The 23976-nt window shown below is 39.8% G+C and overlaps 1 protein-coding gene across 1 annotated transcript in view; it reads right to left on the bottom strand.

The window, feature by feature from the left end:
• Positions 1 to 23976, bottom strand: part of LOC104620315 (POU domain, class 6, transcription factor 2-like) — a gene marked incomplete at its 5' end in the record, with an annotated part of 101435 nt that overhangs the window by 58914 nt on the left and 18545 nt on the right. Inside the window, 2 exon segments of the mRNA XM_010286500.1 lie at position 1; positions 4 to 51. The exon segment at position 1 is cut by the window's left edge and continues 125 nt beyond it. Of these exon segments, the coding sequence (XP_010284802.1) occupies position 1; positions 4 to 51 (49 nt within the window).

The raw sequence follows: 23976 nt of genomic DNA, 5'->3' as shown, positions 1-23976 counted from the left end.
CTCTCCTGCGCCAGCCGCTGCTGCTTGACTTGCTAGCGGATTATTAACCAGCTGAAAAAAGAAAGAAAAGATCATGGTAAAACCCCCAATAAACACAGAAACACAGATTGCTAACTGGATAACATAAAAGTGATTGTGCTAGCGTGAGTAAAAAACTGTCTACTCCAAGAGCTTGAGAAGTTTTGAGAGGTTCTTATTTCTGAGGCTTTGGTGTTTTTGACATTGAACGGTTTTTAAAAAGCCAGAGGAAATTCCACATTAGTATTAAAGAATAAAACTCTCTTTTTTTACTCTTTATTGTCTTTTTTTTTTGTTGTTATGCTTGATGTGTTTCCTTAGGTTCAATGTGCTAATGCCACAGGTGTAACAGCCTAATCCTGCTGCAGACAGCAATCAGTGAAAGATTAGCATTTGGTTTGAATGGGAGTGGGATATTTACTTGGGGATATTCAGAACAGAGCCTATTTTACTAATGACCCTGGAAATAAGAAAGACCTGCAGATCCTTTAATTTATATCACTAAAGAATTGGTCTCAACATCTAGATAAATCACAGAGGACTCAACCCTGTGATTAAGTTCAGTGGAAATCAACTAAAAATTCAAAATTCATTTGCAAAATATGATACTAAACATCTTACTGCTTCTCAACTGTGAATGATTAATGGCAGGACTCATAAATTTTCAGGAAGTGAGTTGTACTGCCCACTTCAGTCATTTGTACCTGGGTGCTCCACATAAGCATTGAGCACCATCAATGGCTTTCACCTTGGGAGACTATGGGAATCCCACGGAGGAATGCTCCTATCAACACTTGGGTTTATCAAACTTACAAAATGTGTGTTCCTATGTCAGAATCAAATGTCCTCCGGGAGATGGTTTGTTCAGTGGATTATTGTGAAGTTGATATTTTGTCATCCTTTTCTGAGAATGGACAAACTATGAACCAAGCACACAGGAATGACAATAAAAAAAAAAAGTAAAAATGCTGGGACAGCTGTCCTGAGAACAACCAAACAAACAGAGTTCAACAGGCTGAAAATGTATTTTAGAGTAGGTTTGCCCCCTAAGAATCACTGCATTTTAGCAGAGCTTTCAAAATGCACATTAGCATGGGAAAGTAAGGGTAAAGCCAAAAGTTTGAGGGAGAAAAAAGTCTGGGTACAGAAAAGATATTTTTTTTAGACTGAGTTGAAAATGATGAAGCTAACTCAGAAAAGCTTAATATTTGAGCTGAAATTAGTAGGAATTCTAAGTCCTTGAATGACAAGTGAATTTTATCAATCAAATGTAGAAATGGAGAGTCACAGACACCAGTAAGGGATGTACTCCACAGACAGGCTCTGCTTCAAAATAGGTTATAAAAAATTAATCAGTGATTAGTAGATGTTTTAAGCATGTTACGGATATGAGTAGTGTGTATGTTATAGATGTTTAGAAGACCATCAGTAGAAGATGTCAGATACGGTTATAATCTATGCTTATAAGAAACCTACTTGTCTGTTGGACATTGCGAAATCTACAACAATTGATTGGTCATACATTAAAACATCTATTAATCATTCATTAGCCCTTCATGAAGTATTTATAAATGGAACCTTGATATAAAGCGTTGCCTAAAGGGGTGCCTTGGGCACATCCAATCCCTCTAGAAATTGTAAAGTAAATAACTAAATAAAGATTAGTAGCAATGCTGGACAGAAAAGATGACATTGTTGGAGGAAATATTTTGATTTGGAAAAAATTGTTATATGAATCTCCAAAGCCAGTCTGCGGCATCCCATGGCAAGAAAATCAAGCAAGAATAAAACACAAAGGGGGAAACTGCAATGACTGCTTGTTTGGCAGTCCTGATGAGCTGTGAAGAGAGCTGAGATCCGCACAATGACCAAGGCAAAGCTCGGTCCCTGAATGCACAGTGCAAGCAATTCCACTGACTCCACCAGGTGTGACCCCAAATGTGGTTGCATGCACTCCTCAGTGACTTGAGTGGTGGTGCTTGAGCACAGCAGTGTAATGCTGGATAACAGTATAGATAAACTTGTCTGTTTTCTGCTCAAAACAGTGACATTTCTTTATTGTCCACATCAGAAGCTGGTCAACACTCTATCTCCACAGCACTTCATGCGCAGTGGCTGGGACTTGGAATAATTCCCTCGTAGCTGTAAATACTTGAAGAAGAAAGGGGCAGTAGCAAAAGTGTAAGACTTTCAGAAAAGGCCTTCCACAGTCTTATTAGGAACCCACGAATTACTGCACTTATGATCCTATAGCATCTGACTGTAAGTATACATGATAATCTTTGCACAGTTACCTGACATCAGCTAATAAACTACACTAGCTGCTATAGCTTATTGGCTTCAGCTGCATATAGGAACAGTTACTTGGGGAGCATAAGTAGGTTTTTGAATCTGGAAACTACAAAGGGTTAAAACTTTCTAAAAATCAGACTATCACCTCCTAGAATCTCCTTTCCATTTTTCTTGCTCCAGTTTTCAAAAACCGTACATTTTCAAATACAACAATAAAATTTAATTACAACAAACCCTGGAGACACTCAGGATTGCTTTTAGTTGCATCACAGAGATAAGCTACTTATTAAAAATGATGGCAGAGGCTATGATATGCATAGGTACTCTGGGAAGTACCATGTTCCAGGAAAAATCACAGTGAATTGGCCAACTTGCAGGGTAAGAGATTTCCAAGTGCATATAAAAACATCCCTATCTGTTCATAAGTCTGATTAAAAATGAGAAGATGCATTTTTCTTTGAGCGCTTTGGGAAGCTGTTGACTGCAAGTTACGCTGTTAAAGTGATGCCTTTTATATTGTGTGCAAATCGGGGATGGAGAAATATACCTCATTTCATTAAGTCTGGACACCGAGGTACCTCCTAACACATTCTCTCTTGCTTTTATTTTAAAAATAAAATCTCTGACTTAAGAGGTTTATGCCATTTCTCAGTGCAGGTTGGATCCCTGAGAACGCTTATTGGAAATATTAGAAATATATTATAAAAGGTCCAACAAAGGGCTCTTCCCATTTTGTTTCTATATTTAAATAATGATTTAATTTGGAAGGCTGAGACATTTGGAGCTGTCAATTCCAGTGCCCAAATTTCTGCTCCCACTCAAAACACCAGCCATAACAGCAGGTAACAGCAAACTTAGTCTAAAGCGACAGGCCAGCCCTCTCAAGGATGCCTCTGCTAATGACATGATCATATGGGGAAGCAAACTTTATGAGGAAGAATCTTGTAATAATTGAGTAGCTTCAGTACATTTTTCTGACTTCCCAAAGCTGAACTTTTAAAGGAAAAGTGTATGAAAGTTGTTCTGCTCTAACTCACTGTAAAGCAGGAGCCATCCCACTGCAGCAAACAGAACTCACACAAATAAAACTAACCTGTAAAAATGATGGGGGATGAAAGAGGCACTACTTACAAGATCCTGGAACTGTGACATGTGAAGTGAGAGATCCTAGGGTTAAGAAATAGTCTTCAAAAAGAACAATTTCAAAAAAAAATTTGGTAGCGTCCATGCTGCAAACAGCTTGCTTGAGAGCCACAAATACTTTTTATACTGGAAGAACATCCTCTTCCTCTCTTTTTTCCAAAGCTAACTTAGTATGTCAGTGAACTTTCTGTGTGAAACTGATCAAGCATTCATGTATTTTTGAATACAAGATCGGATTTGATAGCCTATGCAGTAATTTTACTTTTCTCTATAAAGGGCATATCCTACTGAATTTTCATTCCCCTGGTCTGGAAATCAAAAAGCCAGTTTTACTTATTACAATATCACTCATTCAAAAAATATAAAGGAAAAACCAAATGGCTTGACCGATAAAAAGACAAGACATTTCAGAGGCCAGAGCACCACATGAAAAAATGGGCCTGTAACCTGAAAGGTAAGGTCACTTTATATAGTGCCAGTATAAGAATAAAGTTAGATCTTGTGTCTTTTCTACAGGACTTGTGGGAGAGGCTAAGAGTGAAGATACGCTGTCTGAATGCAGCAATGGAGAATGGAGGGATATATTGTCGAGTAACAGTAGGCATAACTTCATTTTACAAAATCGCATCGGTGTTTTTCAGGAAGGCTGTTAAAAAAATCACATTTCTGGATATCTCCTAGTAATTAAATTAGTGTAGAAAAGCAGTGTATTTGATTAGGGACCAAGAGATTCTCAGTCTCTTATGTTCTCAGACAACCCTTTCTTTAGGGAATGTCACACTACTAGATCAGCTACTGATAAGCTACTGAGAGTGTTTGCCTAAACCAATGCTTTTCAAGGCAAAACAGAAAAATCCTTTGATTTAAATAACTCTAAAAGTTGAGAAGAATTCAGCAATGGCTCTCAATCAGAAACACATGATATTTTTCTTTTCTATTCAGCCTATGTGAAAAATTATCATAGAAATGAAATTTTTATTAGCATGGCATTAGCTTTTGTAGGAATTTTTAACTGAGAATCTATGTGAATTTTATCTGTGTTTAGATTATGAGAGAATTACATGTTAAAATCTAATGGGTTTTATTCCCATTTTTTCACAGTGGCTGGTGAGACATAGTTTTGTTAGTAGTCACTTGGCCTTAAGGGTAAAAGACTGTTTCAAACTGAGCACGGGCTTCTGAGGATATTCTGGTACCTTCTTTGTTACTGTGACCAGTGTTATCACCTGCACTGGGTGTAGATAGCAAGGTTTTGGTAGCAGGAGAGCTACAGAGGAGGGGAAAAAACCAGAGTGAGCACAACAGAGGGAACACCAAGGTCAGAGAAAGGAGGAGGAGGTGCTCCACAGCGGAGCAGGTACCCCCACTGTAGCCCTTGGAGGACACCACACTGGAGCAGGTAGGTATTTCCTGATGAGAACTGTGATCTGTGGAGACCACGCAAGAGCAGGGGAGGAGTGTAGAGAGGAAGGACCAGCAGAGAGAACTGTTACGTACTGACCATAGCCCCCACATTCCCTGCACCAGTGGGGGTGTGAAGAGGAGTCAGGAATGAAGGAGTGAAGTTAAGTCTGGGAGAGGGGGAAGGAAAGTTTGTTTAATGTTTGTGTCTCTGTTTCTCACTACCTGAATCTATTTTAATTGCCAATAAATTAAAGTTGAATCTGTTTTGCCCACAACAGTTTTTGATAAACAGTCTCTCTATCTTGACCCCTGAGCTTTCTCATCCTATTTTCGCCCCCATCCCACTGAGGCAGTGAGCGAGTGGCTGGGTGGACATTTGGCTGTTAGCCAAAGCTAACCCACCAGACCATCCTGTTACAATAGCTGTAGATTATATCTAACAACAATAATATGCAAGTGTCTTCAATGCCTTGAAGACATAGAAACAGAGTATTCCAACCCGGATACCCTACGCTTGGTTTCTAAACATGAACGAACTGATGCAGAAGTACAGTTTCCCTGGAAGTCCCTAGTGGCTCTCTTGGCACATACTTTACATAGTATTAATGCTGATATTCCTAATTGTCTTCAATATGCATATATGCCTTATACCAGTTGATAGCTCCCTGGACATATATTGAACCTCAAAATCCCTGAAGGAATTTTAGAAAAAACACTGGGAAGACTGCTTCAACTTAATCCTGGGAGAGCACCTAGATACCACAGCAATGAGTGCCAAATAAATGTTTGTAATAATTGACAATAAGAAGACCACTTAGCATTTACATAGAATTTTGCAGCCAAATTTTTCAACTGTGGGTGCCTGAGCTCTGCTCATTTAATTTATTTTTAGGGTCCTAAACAAAAATAAGTCAAATTTTCAAGAAACCTGTGAACATGTAGATCCCAAGAAAGCCAAGAGAGAACACATAGGTAACATAAACCAAAATAAGTTAATTTTATCCAAAAAGATACTAAGATCAAACAATTTGGAAACACTGTATGTTTCAGAGCTCAGTCAGAGACTTTTTTTTTATTTTGACCTTCCTCTCCCTTCTTTTTACTTTATGTAATAGGATAATTACAACATTTAACTTTTATAAATGAACAACAGGGTAAAATGTCTAATAAAATGCCTGTCATAGAGCCTAATCATGCATAACTCTGAAAACATGCCCCAGCAGGCAAATGTTTGAAGCAAATCCCAAATTATAGAAAAAAAAATCTGTCAACATCTGTTTTTTGTACAGTGCTGGGATATGATTAACCTATAAACTATGCAGTTACAATATCCAGACCCATCCCATAATGTCTGTTTATTTCAAAATTGCACAGGTCTACATTTGCAAATGGTTGTAGATGGTAAAGAGTTCCAAACAGGCTGCTTAGACAGACATTTTAGTATATGCACATATATCAGATATTTATGTGCAGAATACAGTGTAGAGACAAGGATATTGGAATATCTGAAAGCACTGACTTGCCAGGGACACTTAAAATATCTGGTTCTCACAGATACTTAATCTGCTCATTATATACATTTATTGTGGCTGAGCTATTTGCTGTCTAAATCTATGCTGAATTTTCTATCAGGAATAAGTACTGATAGTGGTATCACTGATGCGACATGACTTGATTCAATGCAAAGCGACGCGACCTGAGGTGATGGGAAGCACACAGTGCTCATGTACGCCTTGATATGACATGGGTAGAGGAGAATGCACAGAATTCCTCACAATATCTTTGTAAACAAGGTGCTGCTGGTCAAACTGGAACCAGTCTAAGAAACTATGATAACAATTTACAAAATAAAAAAGGTGTATTTTTAATAGAGTCATGGCAAAGCAAATAAAGAGCAGACATCATTCCCAGATTTCTAGGACCAAACTACTGGAGACAGGAATAATGAAGAACACTTCAGGGCACAAGCAAGGAGTGAGTGGAAAGCATCCTAGCCTTTTCTGATCTATTAGTGACAAAGAGAAAAGAGAAGAAAGGAAACTAGAGGAAAGGGATCCTGTTTGGGTCTAATCCCACAAGATAAATTAAATCCAAGGTGTCAGCATGTCTAAGGATGGGTCTTATATGTTTAACAAAAAGAAGAGCAAATATATTTAAATATATTAAATATATTTAAATATAAATAACTACAGGGAGTAGCTGATTGACTCCTTTAGCAGCAGGTCAGTTACTTATGGACTACTCACAGACTCTAGTCCTGTGGGTTCCTGGCTGTCAACATTTATAACTTACAAGTAGGAAATGTCCCAGATCTGTATAAGCTGGCACACATTGTTTCAGATTTTAATGAAACAGAGCCATTTTGGTTTAGTCTGGTTAGTTAGCTTTATGATTATGCAGTCTTTAAAATATCTACAACTGTTTATTTTATGCATGATATAAACATTCTGTAAACAAACTACCTCATCTGACTTGATGAAATTTTGCATCGCTACTAATCATAAATTGTATTGGTGCTCATAAAAAAGGAAAGAGTACTGAAAAAATTACCTGAATTCTCTAATTTTCTGAAGTAGTTCCCATGTGTGGAAAGAATGAAAGCAAAGAGCATCTCCTAAACTTTCTGAAAGGGGCTGCAACTCAGCTCATTTCAGGTGGATTAGTTCTTTGGTTCCTGTGTTTGTCTATTTTAGAATGATTTATCTGGCTTCTGAAAGATGCTTTCCCCACAAGAAAAATGGCTACTTCAGGGCTCCCTTGCTGCTAAAAAAATGAACTCTTATCAAAAGGAAATTGCCATCTGTCTTCTCGGATAAGAGCCCAGTACTTGGGTCTCAGTGATCTAGCCTCTGTAGAAAGTGTGTCAACCATGAGACATACCAAATTTATCTCCCTAATATAAAACATTTATTTGCCTTTAATTTGAATGTGTGAATGGCACGTGCACATGTAAATATGACAATTTGCATATATAAATGTTAAAAATGCAATGTGAGGTCACACCATGATAATATGATGCTTCATGTTGGTATTTGAGAACGTATTTCTGAAACAGTCTTGCTTTACAGCACAGTACGCAATCTTAGTATAGAAGCCTGGAGCTGTTTATTTGAAGATTCCTTAAAAATTGGACTTTTAGGTACAGACCTTCTCTTTTGCCCTTACAAGAATAAATCCTACTTAGGGACCCATTGCTGATTGAGAACATCTATAAGGCTTCTTTAAAAATTCTAAGCCAGGTGCTCTGCAAAGAGCTTCATTTTTGAAGCTGGAAATACGTCTGTATACTTTAATTTATTTGTCATGTAATAATATCACCAAATAGGCCTGCTTCCATGCAAGCTAAGTGCTTACACTGAAGTCTTATTGACATGAACGTGAAGAAGATCAGATCTAAAACTGGAACTACATGGAATATTTTTCTTTTCACTGCTTTCAGCTCCAAACTTGACCTTGCTAGGTGCACCCATCTGATACAAAGTTGAAGAACGATACAGGTAACTCCTGAGTGCAGTGGAAAGATTGCTGGCAAAGGTACAGGTCAGTCCAAAATCCACATCTGGTTCTGAATCCAGTTATCTAGAAAGCTGGAAGGACTTAATCCTCTGTGGTTATGTCAGTTTGCCACAAAGTCAAAATGACATAAACACCATAATTGATACTGCATGTTTGAGAAGTTGTCTCTCTATTTTCCAGGTTTCATGGAGAATATATGACATATCAAATCAGTTAAGACACTGATTTTTAATTAGACTTTTGAGTTTTGCTGAAATGTCAGTATACAAAGTGAGATTTGAGAAGTGTGAACAAAGTTGAAGGAAGCATTTAGTTTGAAAACCTTGAAGTCAAAAGCACATCTCTAATAATATAAGGGGTGAGTGGTAGCCACTAAAACAAGAAACTTGAGTGAAAGTCAGTGTGAGGGGAGAGGTCATGCAAAAAAGGATGCTGGGGGTCTCTAAGCAGGATACTGTTAACATTTCTTTGGGGCACTATTTTATTACTTTAGTACAGTCCCGAGTGCCCAGTGATGGACTGGGAATGTGACTTTGTTCAACTCTTTGCTGTCTGTGTGTCAATGAGGAGGTTACAGCTGCTACTCCTTTTCTAAAGATAGAGCAATGAACACTTACAGTCTGCGCTCCCCCTCCTTCCACCAGCACTATGTGAGCATATTGCATCTCAGATGGTAGCGACCTCCTGCCACATTCACCTTTGGAAGGCTTAATTTGACTGTAAACATATAAGAAGCCACTAGCTAACACAGGACTGACTACAGCACTTTAAAGCCACTGTTTATACATACACACACCCGCTAGCCTCTTTTTCACCAGCAGTCCTGCTCTGTACATAAAGCTACATACATACTGGTAACAACTGTGTATTTAACACGTCAAAAATTGTGCCCTCAATGCAGCTCCTACAGAAGAGGAAAGGCAGAAGGGTTAATAGGGTAATGCAGCCACACATGTAACATTTCCACAGAGAACCCTCTCTCCCCCCAGGCACTTCCATCTCATTTTGTGTCAGCAAGAGACCTGCTCCCAAAACCAAGCTGCAAGTCCTGCCCCAGAAGCAGCACTGCCGGAGCGTGCTTACGCGTGCTGCGTGGGGCTGGGCTGCGTGCAGCATCAGCTACATGCTTCCAGGTTTAATTTTGTTAATATTCTTCTGAGAGATGTACAGAGTATTTACCAGTTACTTTAAATTTACTGATTTCCTTGAAAACTTTTTTTTCCGGCCCCCCCCCCCCCCAATCCAGCCACGTCCCACTTTTCCTGTGACTTGTCCCTGTGTTTTTTGGGGGGGTGAGTATAATTTTTTTTTGCCATGATAGACTCTCCTTCTGCTTTTACCTATTTGATTCCTTTTCTCTGATTTCTTCTCTCCAGTCTCAGCCACTTTGCTCGTGCCACTCTGGATCTGGTCACAGTAGGTTTTCCATATGGGAGTTCACACAGAGCTGCAAAAGCAGCAGTAAATCTACTGTGTCTGTAATGCTGCCATATTAATTCCTAATCAATTTCAAAGCTGCATTTGAAACTCATATATTTCACCTCAGCAAAATCAAAATAACGTCAAGTTGCCAACAGCAAATGAAACTTAGAAATATAATTAAAAACATATAGGCTAGGAATGTATTGTTTCTGAGGTCTCTGCAATTGCCACTGTGCCAGGCACTATAAATTGATGGCAAGAGGGTATATGAAACTGAGATCCTCTTATAACAAAAGCATAGCTCCATATTGCTTGAGGTAACAGAAGAACTGCTGTTATCTGAATGTGAGTGATGACTGCAAGTATAAACTGAAGAATTTTTTTTGCTGCAAGGATCAATTCCAAATTGGTTAAAATCTGAGGCTGAGATCCTGCAAAGACTGCTTAAAGTTAGCCTGCATGCAAGTCCTAATGCAGTCCTGGGTAAACTCGAGAGAGTTTGTGTTGGTGTGTTCTTGTGACTGTGATTTTTCTACTTACAGATTAAGATCGGGTGTGACTTATACATGCATGTCCTTACATAAAATCACATGCAAATATTAATTTACCCCGTGCTGATGTTACTATATTTCAAACAAAAGTCATGGCAAGGTTTAGCTCCTATCATCCTGTTGTTTTTTTGTTTTTTTTTTTTGTGGAGGCAGAATGTCAGAAATAACTATGTTATTATTCAGTATCTGGGTGAATGCATAGCCTATGGGAAGTCTAATTATCATTTACAACAAATAATTTCCTCCATATTTATTATCAATGGAAATCTACCGATAGACATTCAGCCAAGGAATTCTGCTATATGGGCAAAAATATGTACTATCTTTTTCAAGAGCAGCTCAGCTTACAACCTGAATGTCTGTAGGTTTTTCATTAAATTCATTATTGCCTTATTGTACCTAGACTCTTGTTCTTCTATAAGGCACTGTCAATAGACAGACAGATGAATTTCTTCATGTTCTAAGTATTTCTACTTTTATCTGTTGACCAGATTCACAAAATATTTATGGGCCCTGTAGCAATTCTTGTGCTTTAGAAAACAAGGGATTTTTTTTGTGCTAAAAATAACATAAAGTTCCACGTTCTTGGTCTGATTCTGATTTCTCCTCACCAGGATATAAATCTGGTGTAATTTTAATGAGGTCAGCAGAGTTGCAACTGGTTAAAACAGAGGTAACTACTGTCAGCCCCTTCAATTTCTTATAGGCTTCAAATCTGCAATAAGGGGGAAATGATACACTCATTTGAAATATGAGAATTAGCTAATTACACTGATGTTTTATTTAAATCAAATAGTCTCACCAAAAGCCTGATTTTTTTTTTTTGCATTTATTCCACTGTAGACACCATCCACTGAAGTCAAAAGTCAAAACATTTACACCTACAACTGTGAAACAAATGGCTTTTTCTGTTTGCAGACTGAAAAATTCCCTCGAAACAACCTACTCACCCCCTCCTCCCCTCCCCCCCAAACAATAACAAAACACAGTCCAGGCAGACCTGGAGTGGAAAAAAAAATGGAAAAGAAATAAATTTTAGGTCACATGAAACATTTAGTACAGACCAAAATGATTTCTTGAAAGGAAATGTAAAATGGATCACCCTCACAGATGGGTGTTTTATAAATGGAGTGGAAATACTTCATTTCCAAGAAATCATTCTTATGTGCCTTCTCCTAATCTTACCCATTTTGGGGTGGGAGGAAGATATATATATGTTCCTAAGTATTTGCCACAATATACCTTTGAAAAGGGTGCAGTCTGCAGACCTATTTGCAGCCACTGGTACTGGTGGGTGCTACTGGTAATTCTGTCGGTTAAAGGAGTAAGCCAAGGGTCAAAAATGTTTTTGCAGGCACCCCAACAACAACAACGCTGTTGTTCTAATGCACCTCCAGCAAGGCAGAAACTGGGATAAATCCAGCCCAAGTGCAATTAAGGCAGGACTCTTTCACGACGCCTATCACATTTGTATTACTTGTACATGCAATAAGAACAAAAACTCCCTATAAAGTATGTACTATTTGTCATCCAAACTTAAAGTTGAAGGTAACCTCTTGAAAAGAGAAATTTCACAGTGGGCACTTGCATAGTTTCTTACCATGCCAGGAGAAAACAGATGAACAGAAAAGGTACAGCCTAGTTTTAAGTACGTATTAACTGAACACAGAACGAGGGTGCAGTCATTCTGTACTGGACTGTTTCCTCTTTCAGCAACGGCAATCAGCAGGCCGCTAACAATCCTCTCAGTTTTACCTCAAAGAGACAAACAAGGATTCTGACTTGCAGAGGATCTGGTGAACCTCAGTCAGCTAGAAGAGGCAAACAAAATTAACAGCCTAAACTAAACCAGAATTTGTTACTTTTCCGTGGGTCCAAGAGCCAGTTTTTTGGTTGTACCCGCAAGAGAGCAAGGTGAGTGTTCTGAGGGGGAATGTCCTTTCTCTCTCCTGAAGACCATGAGCTGGCTGAGCACTGCAGGTTGCTAAGGCATCTGCACCAAGATCTGCAGGGAGCGAGGGACAAGGGTCCATTTGGCAAGTATGCTATAACTCAAGGGCTCCCTGACATTTCCACTGGTGAATACCACAGTAGGGGATATCAGAAGGCTTCCTCTCCCCACTGGTCTGACAAAGACCTAATTTAAGACAGATTTACCTGACATACTGTTAGAACTCAAAAATATTTCCTTTGATTCCAAGAAAATTACACTGCTTATTTAAATGAATGTCAGTGAAATCAGACCTCTTCTCTTTGCTCCTAACTAATACTTATCCAAAAACAGTGTGCCTCTGAAGAACCATCAATGCAACAGGTGGAGTCCCACCAAAGGTCAGCATAATTGCACCAGCGCAGAGCAAGGCAGAATTTAGCGCACTGATGCTGGCTTGTGAAAAATAAATTAGAAACCTTATGGATATTAAAAACAGTGCTAAACCAGGGTGTTTTATACAGTAATTATAAAGTTATTTATCAGTAATTCAATACTGAGGGTGAAAATATCTTTTTTATTGTTGCCTGTGATGGTAATAATTCTCTCTGGCATCTGTAAAAGCAACAATAGCTTTTCATTGATTTTGCTTAAAAGGAAAGTTCAGGGTTAGAAAATTAGTATTTTATGTGGAAACATGAAAAACTTTCCAAAGTATATATGATGGAAATAGTAATAATTATGCTTGAGGAGGAAGGAAATCTTGTGATTAGGGTCCCTGGGCAGAGATCTAGAAATCTCACTAGGGGTCCAATTCTCATATTTTCATTTCTTTAATTTCCTGTCTGAAAATGAGAATAATAAAACTCCCTTTCTTTCATCCTGATTGTTTGTTTGTTTTCTCTTTAGATAATACATCTGAAAGTCCATTAGGGCTGGATTACATATGCACATGCACCAAAGTAAGGCAAGATGCAAATTAAAACCAATTTTCTCATTTCAGGGTAAATCTGCATGTGGAATATTTTTTCCTGTTTGCTGCACAGTACCTAGTGATTATGTATTTATCTAGTATTTATGTTAAGTTGGGCCCTTAAGCCACTGCCATAATATATATGCAGGTAATATTAATGGAGGCCAAGAAATTCTTCTGAGGTACAGAAATGAATGAACATCTAAGCAAAACTGCTCACAAAATGTAGGTCTTTAACTAAGAAGCACATAAATGGTAAAAATAACTACAAGGGGCTATTTCAAAGTGAAGGCTGACTTTACACAAGGAAATGGTAGATCCAGGAGAGCACAGTATATATGTCTGGATCTGCTGCTGTTTAGAAATTAACTGGTTCAACTTTGTTGGCTTACATTATCAGAACACCCTGCATAAATGAAAGCCTTGTCTTCTTTCTGAAGTTGCAATCTGAACATACACATATTCTTTAGAAAACACTATTTTTGCCATTAATGATCTGGACACTTTTCGTAAGACCTATCAATTACTCAACTTGCCACTGCAGAGGTGGGGAAATCCTCAATGCATCCTACCATTCCTTCTGGCTTTCTGTTTATTCACACTCTTGTAGTAAATGTCACATATAATACCTTGTTTTTATCAAGTCCTATTTTAAAATGAATTACAGTAACTCATAATACTTCTTTGAGCTCTACACAAATCACTCTCTTATTATGCAGAAAAGATGACTCACTTGTATAAATGGCCCTCATCGTATAGCTGTTAAAGATAATAAAATCTGGGGGAAAAATTGTATGTCAAGCCACGAGAGCCACAGAGTACTAAAGGTCCCTTATTTAGGATTGGCACTAACTGGCCTCCAGTTTGGTGGGCAGAGAGGAGTAGCCATGGATGCAAGGCCTTATCTACTCAGCCGTACAAGTGGCTGTTGTGGAAAAGAAGAACTAATGATATGGTGGGCAGCACTAGGTAGCTCTTGTTCTGCCTCTCATCTGTCACTGCTGGGACACGGGTGGTTTTGCCTCCAGTTAGAGCTACCCTAGTGACAGCCAGCTCCCCACTTCACTGGCAGTGTCTTGGGAATAGGCTCCTGTCCCAGGAAGGATGGTCCTAACTGGCCTAATTTTTTTTCTTGTTTGGGGGTTGGGGTTTTTTGTGTGACTGCTGGGAAGATATTTTTTCAAATGTTAGCAATCCTACGCCTTTTCAGGGTACTCTTACTACCCAAGATCTACTTTTGCTTCCTTGGCACTACCTCTTCCTTGCTTGGGGAAAGAAGTTGGAGAGTCAGTAGAGACCACGTGCTACTGCATGCTATCCCATGGAGCAGTCTGAGTGCAGGCTGTCTTTGAATCTTCCAAATACATTAATTAGCCAGAACTGAAACTGGAGATGGTGCTTTACTCAAGGGATTTAGATTTAACGGAGTTAAATCCAGTTGGCAGCTGGTCACAAATGGTGTTCCCCAGGGCTCAGTTTTGGGGCCAGTCTTGTTTAACATCTTTATCGATGACCTGGATGAGAGGATTGAGTACTCCCTAGGTAAGTTTGCAGATGACACCAAGCTGGGTGGGAGTGTTGATCTGCTGGAGGGTAGGAAGCCTCTGCAGAGGGATCTGGACAGGCTGGATCGATGGGCTGAGGTCAACTGTATGAGGTTTAATAAGGCCAAGGGCCAGGTCCTGCACTTCGGTCACAACAATCCCATGCAATGCTACAGGCTCGGGGAGGAGTGGCTCGAGAGCTGCCTGGCAGAAAAGGACCTGGGGATGCTGGTTGACAGCCAGCTGAATATGAGCCGGCAGTGTGCCCAGGTGGCCAAGAAGGCCAACAGCATCCTGGCCTGTATCAGAAATGATGTGGCCAGCAGGAGTAGGGAAGTGATTGTGCCCCTGTACTCGGCACTGGTGAGGCTGCACCTTGAATCCTGTGTTCAGTTTCGGGCCTCTCATTACAAGAAGGACATTGAGGTGCTGGAGCATGTCCAGAGAAGGGCAATGAAGCTGGTGAGGGGTCTGGAGAACAAGCCTTATGAGGAGTGGCTGAGGGAACTGGGGTTGTTCAGCCTGGAGAAGAGGAGGCTGAGAGGAGACCTTATCGCTCTCTACAACTACCTGAAAGGGGGTTGTGGCGAGGTGAGTGTTGCTCTCTTCTCTCAAGTAGCTAGTGATAGAACGAGAGGAAATGGCCTCAAGCTGCTCCAGGGGAGGCTTAGACTAGATACTAGGAAAAATTTCTTTACCGAGAGAGTGGTCAGGCATTGGAAGAGGCTGCCCAGGGCGGTGGGGGAGTCACCATCACTGTAAGCGTTCAAAAAACGTGTGGATGTGGCGCTTCAGGACATGGTTTAGTGGGCATGGTGGTGTTGGGTTGATGGTTGGACTTGATGATCTTAAAGGTCTCTTCCAACCTTAATGATTCTGTGATTCAACATACGATGTTGTAAGGGCATCTGAAGTTAAGATTCATCTCACACGGCTGAGATTTATGTCTAGTGCTTACTACTTATTCTTTATAAATGCCCTGGATTGGATATGTGGAAATAAAGGCGATGAGAAAAATGTGTGCAATCAAATTATTCTTGGGCTACCCTTTACCTCCAAAAGGGGGTAAAGGTTTGGAAAAACATAGTACAGCTGGAGGCCTGTTCTTTGCTTACACTAATATAAGCAAGATAATAGTCAAGTCCTAACACTATAAATCCAGAAACTTAAAAATAGATGGACAAATAATCAAATTACAGTACTACAGAACAAACATGCAGCAATAAAAAGAAAGGGACTCCACAGCCGTATCGTACATGGAATGTATTTGCCAAACCTGTATCAAAAATGTCCTTGAAGTCAAATTACAAAAGCCAACAGGCATAAAAGGAAAACTGAGAAAAAAGAATATAAAAAAGAAACAAAAAAGCAACCACAGTTGAATTGGTTGCCTTTAGGACTGAGCCCCGGATGTCCATGACTCTGAGTGTGTGTGCATGTGTGTTTGTGTATAAGAAATGTGCAAGAGAAAATACGTGAAATGCAGGATTGCTCCATAAACTTTAACGAACAAGTAACAGCCTAGTATAGGCTACCATCTAATATAGGTGATATGCTATATTAAAGAAAACCCAAGAAATATGTCATATATACATTTCAGAATGTTCCCATTACCCAAGCAGAAAACAAGTAAAAAAATGTATATAGAGATTAATCTCACCAAGGATAAAGAAAATTACAGGTCTTGAATTATATTTACAGAAGCAAAGCACTGCTGAGCTAATAAAAGAAATAACTAATTCTAACATATCAACACAAGAGTGCTGAAACATAAAAAAGTGGAATCACAAGAACGACAATTGAAATAATTATTTTAAATCAGACACATGACATACAACACATCATAAAACCACTAAATCCTAGATTAAGAATAGAAGAGAGAAGACTGTAGGTAAATCAGAACACTTATGTATTTCTGTCGTCTTTCTGCATCTCATGAAGCCTATACACCACTCCTGCTGAGCAGAAGATCTAGAAGAAGAAATGATTGGCATATATAAGTCATTGCATAAGAGATGAGCTTTTAATCTACATGTGATGATCTTAGAAACATGCAGTCTTTTTGACTAGTGTTCTTTTTAGTTTTACAAAATAGTGTCACCAACTATTCTGATATGCCTTACAGTAGTACAGGAGAAAAAACTTGCAATAATGCTCCTCTCAAGCCCATGTTCTGTCACAAAGCTATAAAAATGGTCTCTGTGGGAATACAGTTACCCCACACTGCAGTCACACCTTGGTCTTTCTGTCTGTTTGGGGAATGCCCCCAATACCTACTTTCAGACACTAAAGTTACAACGCCAGTCACCCTTCATTATCTCTATACTTGGTAAAAGGAGGCAGATGCTCTAGGGGGTAATTCAGAACTTACAAGACAAGGCCATTTTCTGCACTGTCTTCTGGAGAGGACTCTTCTTTCATTGACCATGGGGGCAACTGAGCATCCATTTAAGCGGCTCAGTTGGATAGCACCTACCAAAGGCACAAACCAAAGGCATGTACCTTGTACCAGGACCTATTGCAAGTGGAGTTTTGCAGTTTTCCCAGTTTTTGGCCACATTGCACACCAAGTCCCACTACTTGACTTTGGGCATGTCTATGTGTTACTTAGTGATTTAGATTTGAGCAGAGAGAGGTAAGAACCTGCGTTAAGGGACTACTTCTGACCCCTAACTATACAGGACCATATAGTCTAGCTCCCAAATGACACATTTCAGTTAAACGATCATTAAGTTAAATGACAGAGTGACTATCTCTGAATGACATTCAGGGTCTTGCAGCTCTTCTGCCCCTCTATTCCACTCTGGTGAGACCCCGCCTGGAGTACTGTGTCCAGCACAGGAAAGACATAGACCTGTTGGAGAGGTTCCAGAGAATGTCCACAAAAATGATCAGAGGGAAGGGACACCTCTTCTGTGAGGACAGGCTGAGAGAGTTGGGGTTCTTCAGCCTGAAGAAGAGAAGGCTCTGGGAAGACCTTACTGCAGACTGCAGCCTTCCAGTACTTAAAGAAAGTATTATAAGATGGGGACAGACTTTTTAGCAGGACCTGTTGCGACAGGACAAGGGGTACCAGTTTTAAACTAGAAAAGGGTAGATTTAAACTGGCTATAAGGAGGAAATTTTTCACAGTGAGGGTGGTGAAATGCTGGCACAGGTTTCCCAGAGAGGTGGTAGATGCCCCATCCCTGGAAACATTCAAGGTCAGGTTGGACAGGGCTGTGAGCAACCTGCTCTACTTGAAGATGTCTCTGCTTATTGCAGGGGGATTGGACTAGATGACCTTAAAAGGTCCTATCCAACCCAAACTATTCTATGATTCTATCTTCAGGAACCTGTGACTGATCTCTAACTTAATATAATGAAAGCAAACTGTAAAGTGCAGCTATGCAGAAATGCTTGCTCAGGCCACAAAAACCATTGACTGTGCTAACATGGTAGTCCCCTTCTCCCTGCTTTTCATTCAGTCTCGTTATCCTGCATACAGCATTAACAAAGACAGACCTCTGCACAAGCTTCAGTACCGCTGCATGGTTCTGTATTGCACAAGGCAAGCCCAAGAGCCTTACAGAAAATCTGCTGTTGTGCTCAAATTATGCTTCCCTTTAACCACATACTTATTTCCTGTGGACAGTAGAGGTGCAGTCCTGAATGTACTCCATGTTACAAGAAAAGTGTTAGTAATTTTTCCCCTGCTTTTAACAAATGAGTACATAAACCTCCAACGAAATAATTAAAAATTATTCTTTAAGATTGTTCCTTAGTGGTTGTTCTTCACTGAGTATCCCTGGTTCATTGTGATCCTGTTTTCTCCAGCTGTTGTACAATGCAATATTACACTGGAAGGGAACTAGGAGAAGATCCTGACATCCCCCCATATCTTTGCTTTTAAGCTCTACTTACACCTATAAAAAAGTAAAGAAAATATTTCATCTCCTAAAAAGAACAGCTGAATTTATGCCCATTATGGTCATTATTACTAACAATAGGACTCCTATTGGTGTATTTTCTCATCACAAACTTTTTAAGCAGGGGTCAATAATCTCTCTGGGAGTTAATAAAATGCTCAAAAGCAAAACAACAAAATGACTCTATATAAATCAGCCTGATGCAGATGAAATCACATTCCATTTCGGGGAGAATACAAAACAATCCTACAATCTTCTGAATGTTGCTTTAATGTAGACTTCTTTCAGGAACTTTAGAAACTAGCATTCAAACAGTAATAGCCCATAAAACATTGTAAACAGCTTATTTTAGATAGAAATCACATCACTTCTAAAATAGGGTTCATGTACTGACCGGCAATCAAATAGGGTGAACCAACTGAGTAACACTGTGGAAGTTTTCCCCTCTGGTTTCAGCTTTTCTTAGAGGATTAAGGTCTGGAAACTCAATTTGTTCTACTATTATATTATCTATAAAAGGTGGTCTCTTGCTAGTTGGCTCACCATCATGCCAAATCCTAGCACTTTAAAATACATCTATTTGATAACTAGAAGTTATCGGCAGGGGGGGGAGAAAACAAAATCTACCTGGAGTTAATCAAAGGGGTTTTTTTTCCCCATCATTACTTCCTGGAAAAAAAAAAAAAGATTCAAATACTCTATATTGTAAAAGGAACTTGCCTTTATTGTTGTGTTGTGAAGAATCCATTAATCAAACTGAAAGGTAAAGAAATTGCATTTTTACTTTTGTAATGTTTTAATATGAGATTCTTTTATTAAGAAACATAGCTTAGAACACTGTTTCTTAGAGATTGAGCCTTCCTTAGGAACTCATAAAATCTAGGTCCTAGTTCTGTGCCTGCCACTCTCCCTGAGTGACCTTGGACAAGCTAGTTAATGCCTTACTAACTCATTTCTCCATCTATAAAGTGGAGATAATCATCATCCCTTTGTCTTGCTTGTCTGCTAAGACAAGAACGTCTTTGGGAGGAGGAAATGTTACAGACTATGTGCTCGTACTTCCTATAGCCCAGTGGCCTGTGATCTTAGCCAGTTCTCCTAGATCCTTTCCTCACACCCAGTCCTACTCCCCATCTCTTTTATCAATATCATCTGTGAACTGCTCTGAGATGGTAACAGTGAACACCCAGTATGACTGCTGATCACTGTGAGCTGGTTCTAACACTCCAGTAAGGCACAGCGTGATGGAGGGTAGGCAAAATTACTGTGCTAAAATATGGATAGACTGAGGTATAAGAAAAGTCTGGATAAGGAAACATCTTAAAACTGTCTTTTCCATAGCCTTTTTATTAGTAATACTTTAAAGCATACTCATCTTAGCAGAGTTGGGGCAATAATTTATGCCAAATAGATTTATTTAATGTATTTTTGCTTTTGTTGTCTAGATTGGTGAAAAGGAACTACCTGTATATTAAAAATACTACTTTAGTGACAGAATGGAAAAGCCAGCAAATGATAATGCCTTCTAGCCAGCTAGTAGTGGAGTTAAGTGCTAACAGCATCATTAGAGCTTCAGAAATCTCCAAATGCTGCAACAAGAAGAGTGTGGGGCTGAGAGGGAGCCTGGCTGTTGATGAACAGAGACAGGTAATGCTACCCCATGCTTTACACATTACTCTCTTACACCCAACCTAAGGATCCTATAATCCCCCATTTCAGCTGTAGCCTGCTGTTTTCTGGAAAGACTTTCCTGGTGCTGCCCAGGCCTGGTGGCTGCGTGCTCCTAGGCTCTCTGGAAGGAATTCAGCGAAGAAAAAACAAGGAGAATTATTGGTATGGCAGCAAGGCCCAGTATGAGAGTCCAGAGCATATGTGTTGGGGTGTAGGAAATGGGCTGAGAAGGGGACACCCTTAACAAAAAGATGAGGGGTAGGGTTTAGCTCCACAAGGGCACTCTGCTTGTGAAATTATGCCAGGGTGAGGTGCAAGCTGCCACCGTACATTTATGGCACATGTTCTTGGACAATTCTATGCAGCACTTGCTTGTTCTGCTGTTGTGCCATTAATTCTGGCTGGCAGTAGGAGGGAGAGAAAAACCTTAAAATAATTGCTATGAACGTAATTTGCAATTAGGAGATCACACACTAGAAGTTATGCTGAGGTTTCCTGTAGAGATGTAGAGCAGAACAGTAGTGTCCTGGCTCTCCACAGTTTTAAGCATCACTCAACCGCTTCCTGCAGGCTAGAGCCAGGAATGAACACCATTTCCAATATTTATACACTGCTTTTATTTCTCCTATATTTAGATACTGGTTTTATTTCCCCTGGCTGCTCCTGCAGCCTCTGAAAGTTTTAGGAATTTGAGTGAATTCCTAACAGCCACAGGGAGTGTGAGGGCTCAACCTGTGGGGCCTGACAGGATGCAGGATATGATACTCCTCATCCTCAGTTTGGCAGCCTGGTGAGATTCAGCTTCAGCCACTTGCCAGTGGCAGACAGGACAGCCACAGCCCCGTTGTGCCGTTTGTGTATTTGGGACCCTGCATACACACATCTCATGTTTCTTCTCATTGCAGCAGCCCACCCATAAGCTTTTCTCAATTTGAAGTAGATGGCCCCAAGTTGACCATGACATCAATATTTAACGTACCCTAGCAGCTGTGGGCAACTTCTCCACACACCTTAGATGCTTTTGTCCCTTTCTTAATAAGCGAACTTAAATCTTACCCCACTGCTTTGAGACTGGCTGATCAGTTTTCACACATTCAGCCTGTTACATAAAACAGTGTTCCTTTGTAATACAGAGCACACCAGGGAGAGAGATCAGGAGGTAGAACACCTTTCATTCCTACTTGGGTATGTTCTTAACCCAGTGATTTGTCACTGCTACCTAGGAGAGAAAAACAAACACAAAACTGCCAAGTGTATAATCCAAGTCCCAAAGCACTTGGTGTGGAGACATTGATGTTATTTTTAAAGTTGGAGTATATCTTGTCTTGCATGCCAAATTTAATACAGTGTACACTTTCCCACTCTAGCCAAATAAGAAATGCTTGAGGGAGTGTGTCTCTCACTAAGGCCTGCCAGTACCAGACGCTGATTTACCAGTCCTGGAACCAGGGTAATGTCTTTGTGTTTCCAGGATCAGATCCTGCCTTACTGCGTGACGCACTTCTTAACGTCACCAGGCAGGGAAGGCTCTGAACATGATGCTGTGCTGAGAGCTCTACCAATATTTCTCACATGCAGAGCTTTTAAGAGAAACTTAAGGATGAAGACAAGTCACAGTCATGAAATTTTAGTTGTGCTATGAGGACAAAATTCCCAAATTTCACAGTCACTAAGATCAATCTCACTTACACTGCTTTCATACTGATGTATCACACTTGACCTTCTACAGAGTTGGTCCTGATTTACACTGACATGAAATGAGTATTAGACTTGGTGTTTGATTCAAGACTAGACAAAAAATCTGACTAATGCTGTCAATAGAAAAGGGAAGGTCACGTGTTTACAATTGCTTTGCAATGAATATTGATCAATACTGAACATCTTTGAATTAATGCGCTGTCCTTTTATGAAGTCTTCCTAGAAGTTAGCTATAGATGGAAGAATGAATCAAACATCAGGACACTGCAAAGAGTGAACAAAGCAGGACATTGCTAATTATAATAAAAAGAAATAGGTGTTTCAGATTATCAGTCTGTTTTTTGTAACTAATTTAGGCAAAGGCATTATCTGAGCTCTGTTTTATCAACTATTGTTTGCGATTGTTGCTTTTTTCTATCAAAACACTATCTAACCTCATTCTCCCAGATTATAACCTCCCTAAGATCTGACAGATTTGGCTAGTCCTGTTTGAAGACTCAGAATGAGGGTCTCCTAAAAAAGATTAGATCCAAGTGTGAGGGCAGCCTTCACTCTTCTTTGCTCCTTCCTCCTCTGTGTTTGCCGTTCCTAGAAGGGAGGAGCCAGCAGATCTGTCTTGATCCTTTAGTTTATTTCTGTTCATTTTAGTGGCCACATGAATCCAATCTTTCTTACTCGTGATAACCATGTGTGGAGTAAAGGGAATACAGAGAAAAAGCAGCACTGGCTAAGAAATAGGCTGTTGAGGACTTCAAGAAACATCTGCCTTAAAAGACCAGAAAAGAAAGGCAAGGTTGAGTACCAAATAGTTTAATATAAAATTAGGAAAATGTCATCTAAATTAAGCATCCTGTAATGCTCTATTACAACACAAAGGAAATGTTCCCTGCAATTTTAAGCATTTTTCCCCCTATTGACCTTGTTCATAATCGATGAGCTGCAGACATACAGGTATTTCTGAGTGAAGGAGCAGATCAAAAAAAAGTCACCTGTTAGTATTTTAGCATGCCACGAACACTGGAGGCTTAAAAAAATTCAACTGGAGGCTCTGGTGGGTCCACTAATTGCAGTTAATGAGATATCATACTCCAAGTGTTACAGCATGATCATGGAATTTAACATTCCTTAACTTTGCTCCCCATATTGTGGTCTATTAACATGGAATTAAAGCAATGTCCTAACATCATGGCTATAACATGGAAATATTAACTAGGAAAATGTAACTCCAACTGAATGGAATACATTCACCACTTCAGGCCTTTCAGATACAGTAAAAGTAGAGCAGTACAAACTGTTGAAATTTTACAGGGTATTATGCAACCTTCTTCTCCTGCAGATACCATGAGACCTTTTATTCCTCCATGGCGAAAAGAGGTGAAAACCTGCCTCCTTCATGACATTTTGACATTTCCATAGCTTGCCCTAGCTATAACAAAGCAAAAATTAAAGGAAAAAACTTCAAACTTAAGAATTCCCTGAAACTACCACTCAGCTTTCATACTTGAGTGATTTGCAGCCAGAGATTTGATCCAATTTGTCTTTTATTTTAACTATTTTCACCTGTGCCCATTTCCAGGAACTTCTTGGTATTTTACTAGTACAGATGCCAAGTGGCAGATAGGTCTACACTCTAATCAGGAGCAGGTGGAGTCCTACTCAAGCCCATCTAGTTCATGCCAATGCCATGATGAAGATGCAGCAGTATGGACTTCAGCATAGGCTGTGTAAGTGTGCCTGTGTGTTTGATTGGGTGGCTCGTCGCATTTAATGCCCTGTCATTGTACCTCCACTCTTCCTGGCACTGAATCTTGCTTCACAAAACTTAGCTTGGGTATGTCAACGCCACTGCAATGCTACTTCTGCAGTTTCAGGGCAGACCTAGCCTGGACAACCATGGATTGCTAGA

Source organism: Phaethon lepturus, unplaced genomic scaffold (genome assembly GCF_000687285.1).
Source record: "Phaethon lepturus isolate BGI_N335 unplaced genomic scaffold, ASM68728v1 scaffold200, whole genome shotgun sequence".
NCBI lineage: Eukaryota > Metazoa > Chordata > Aves > Phaethontiformes > Phaethontidae > Phaethon > Phaethon lepturus.
The sequence above is the reverse complement of the archived record's forward strand: the minus strand, read 5'-3'. Positions and strand labels throughout refer to the sequence as shown.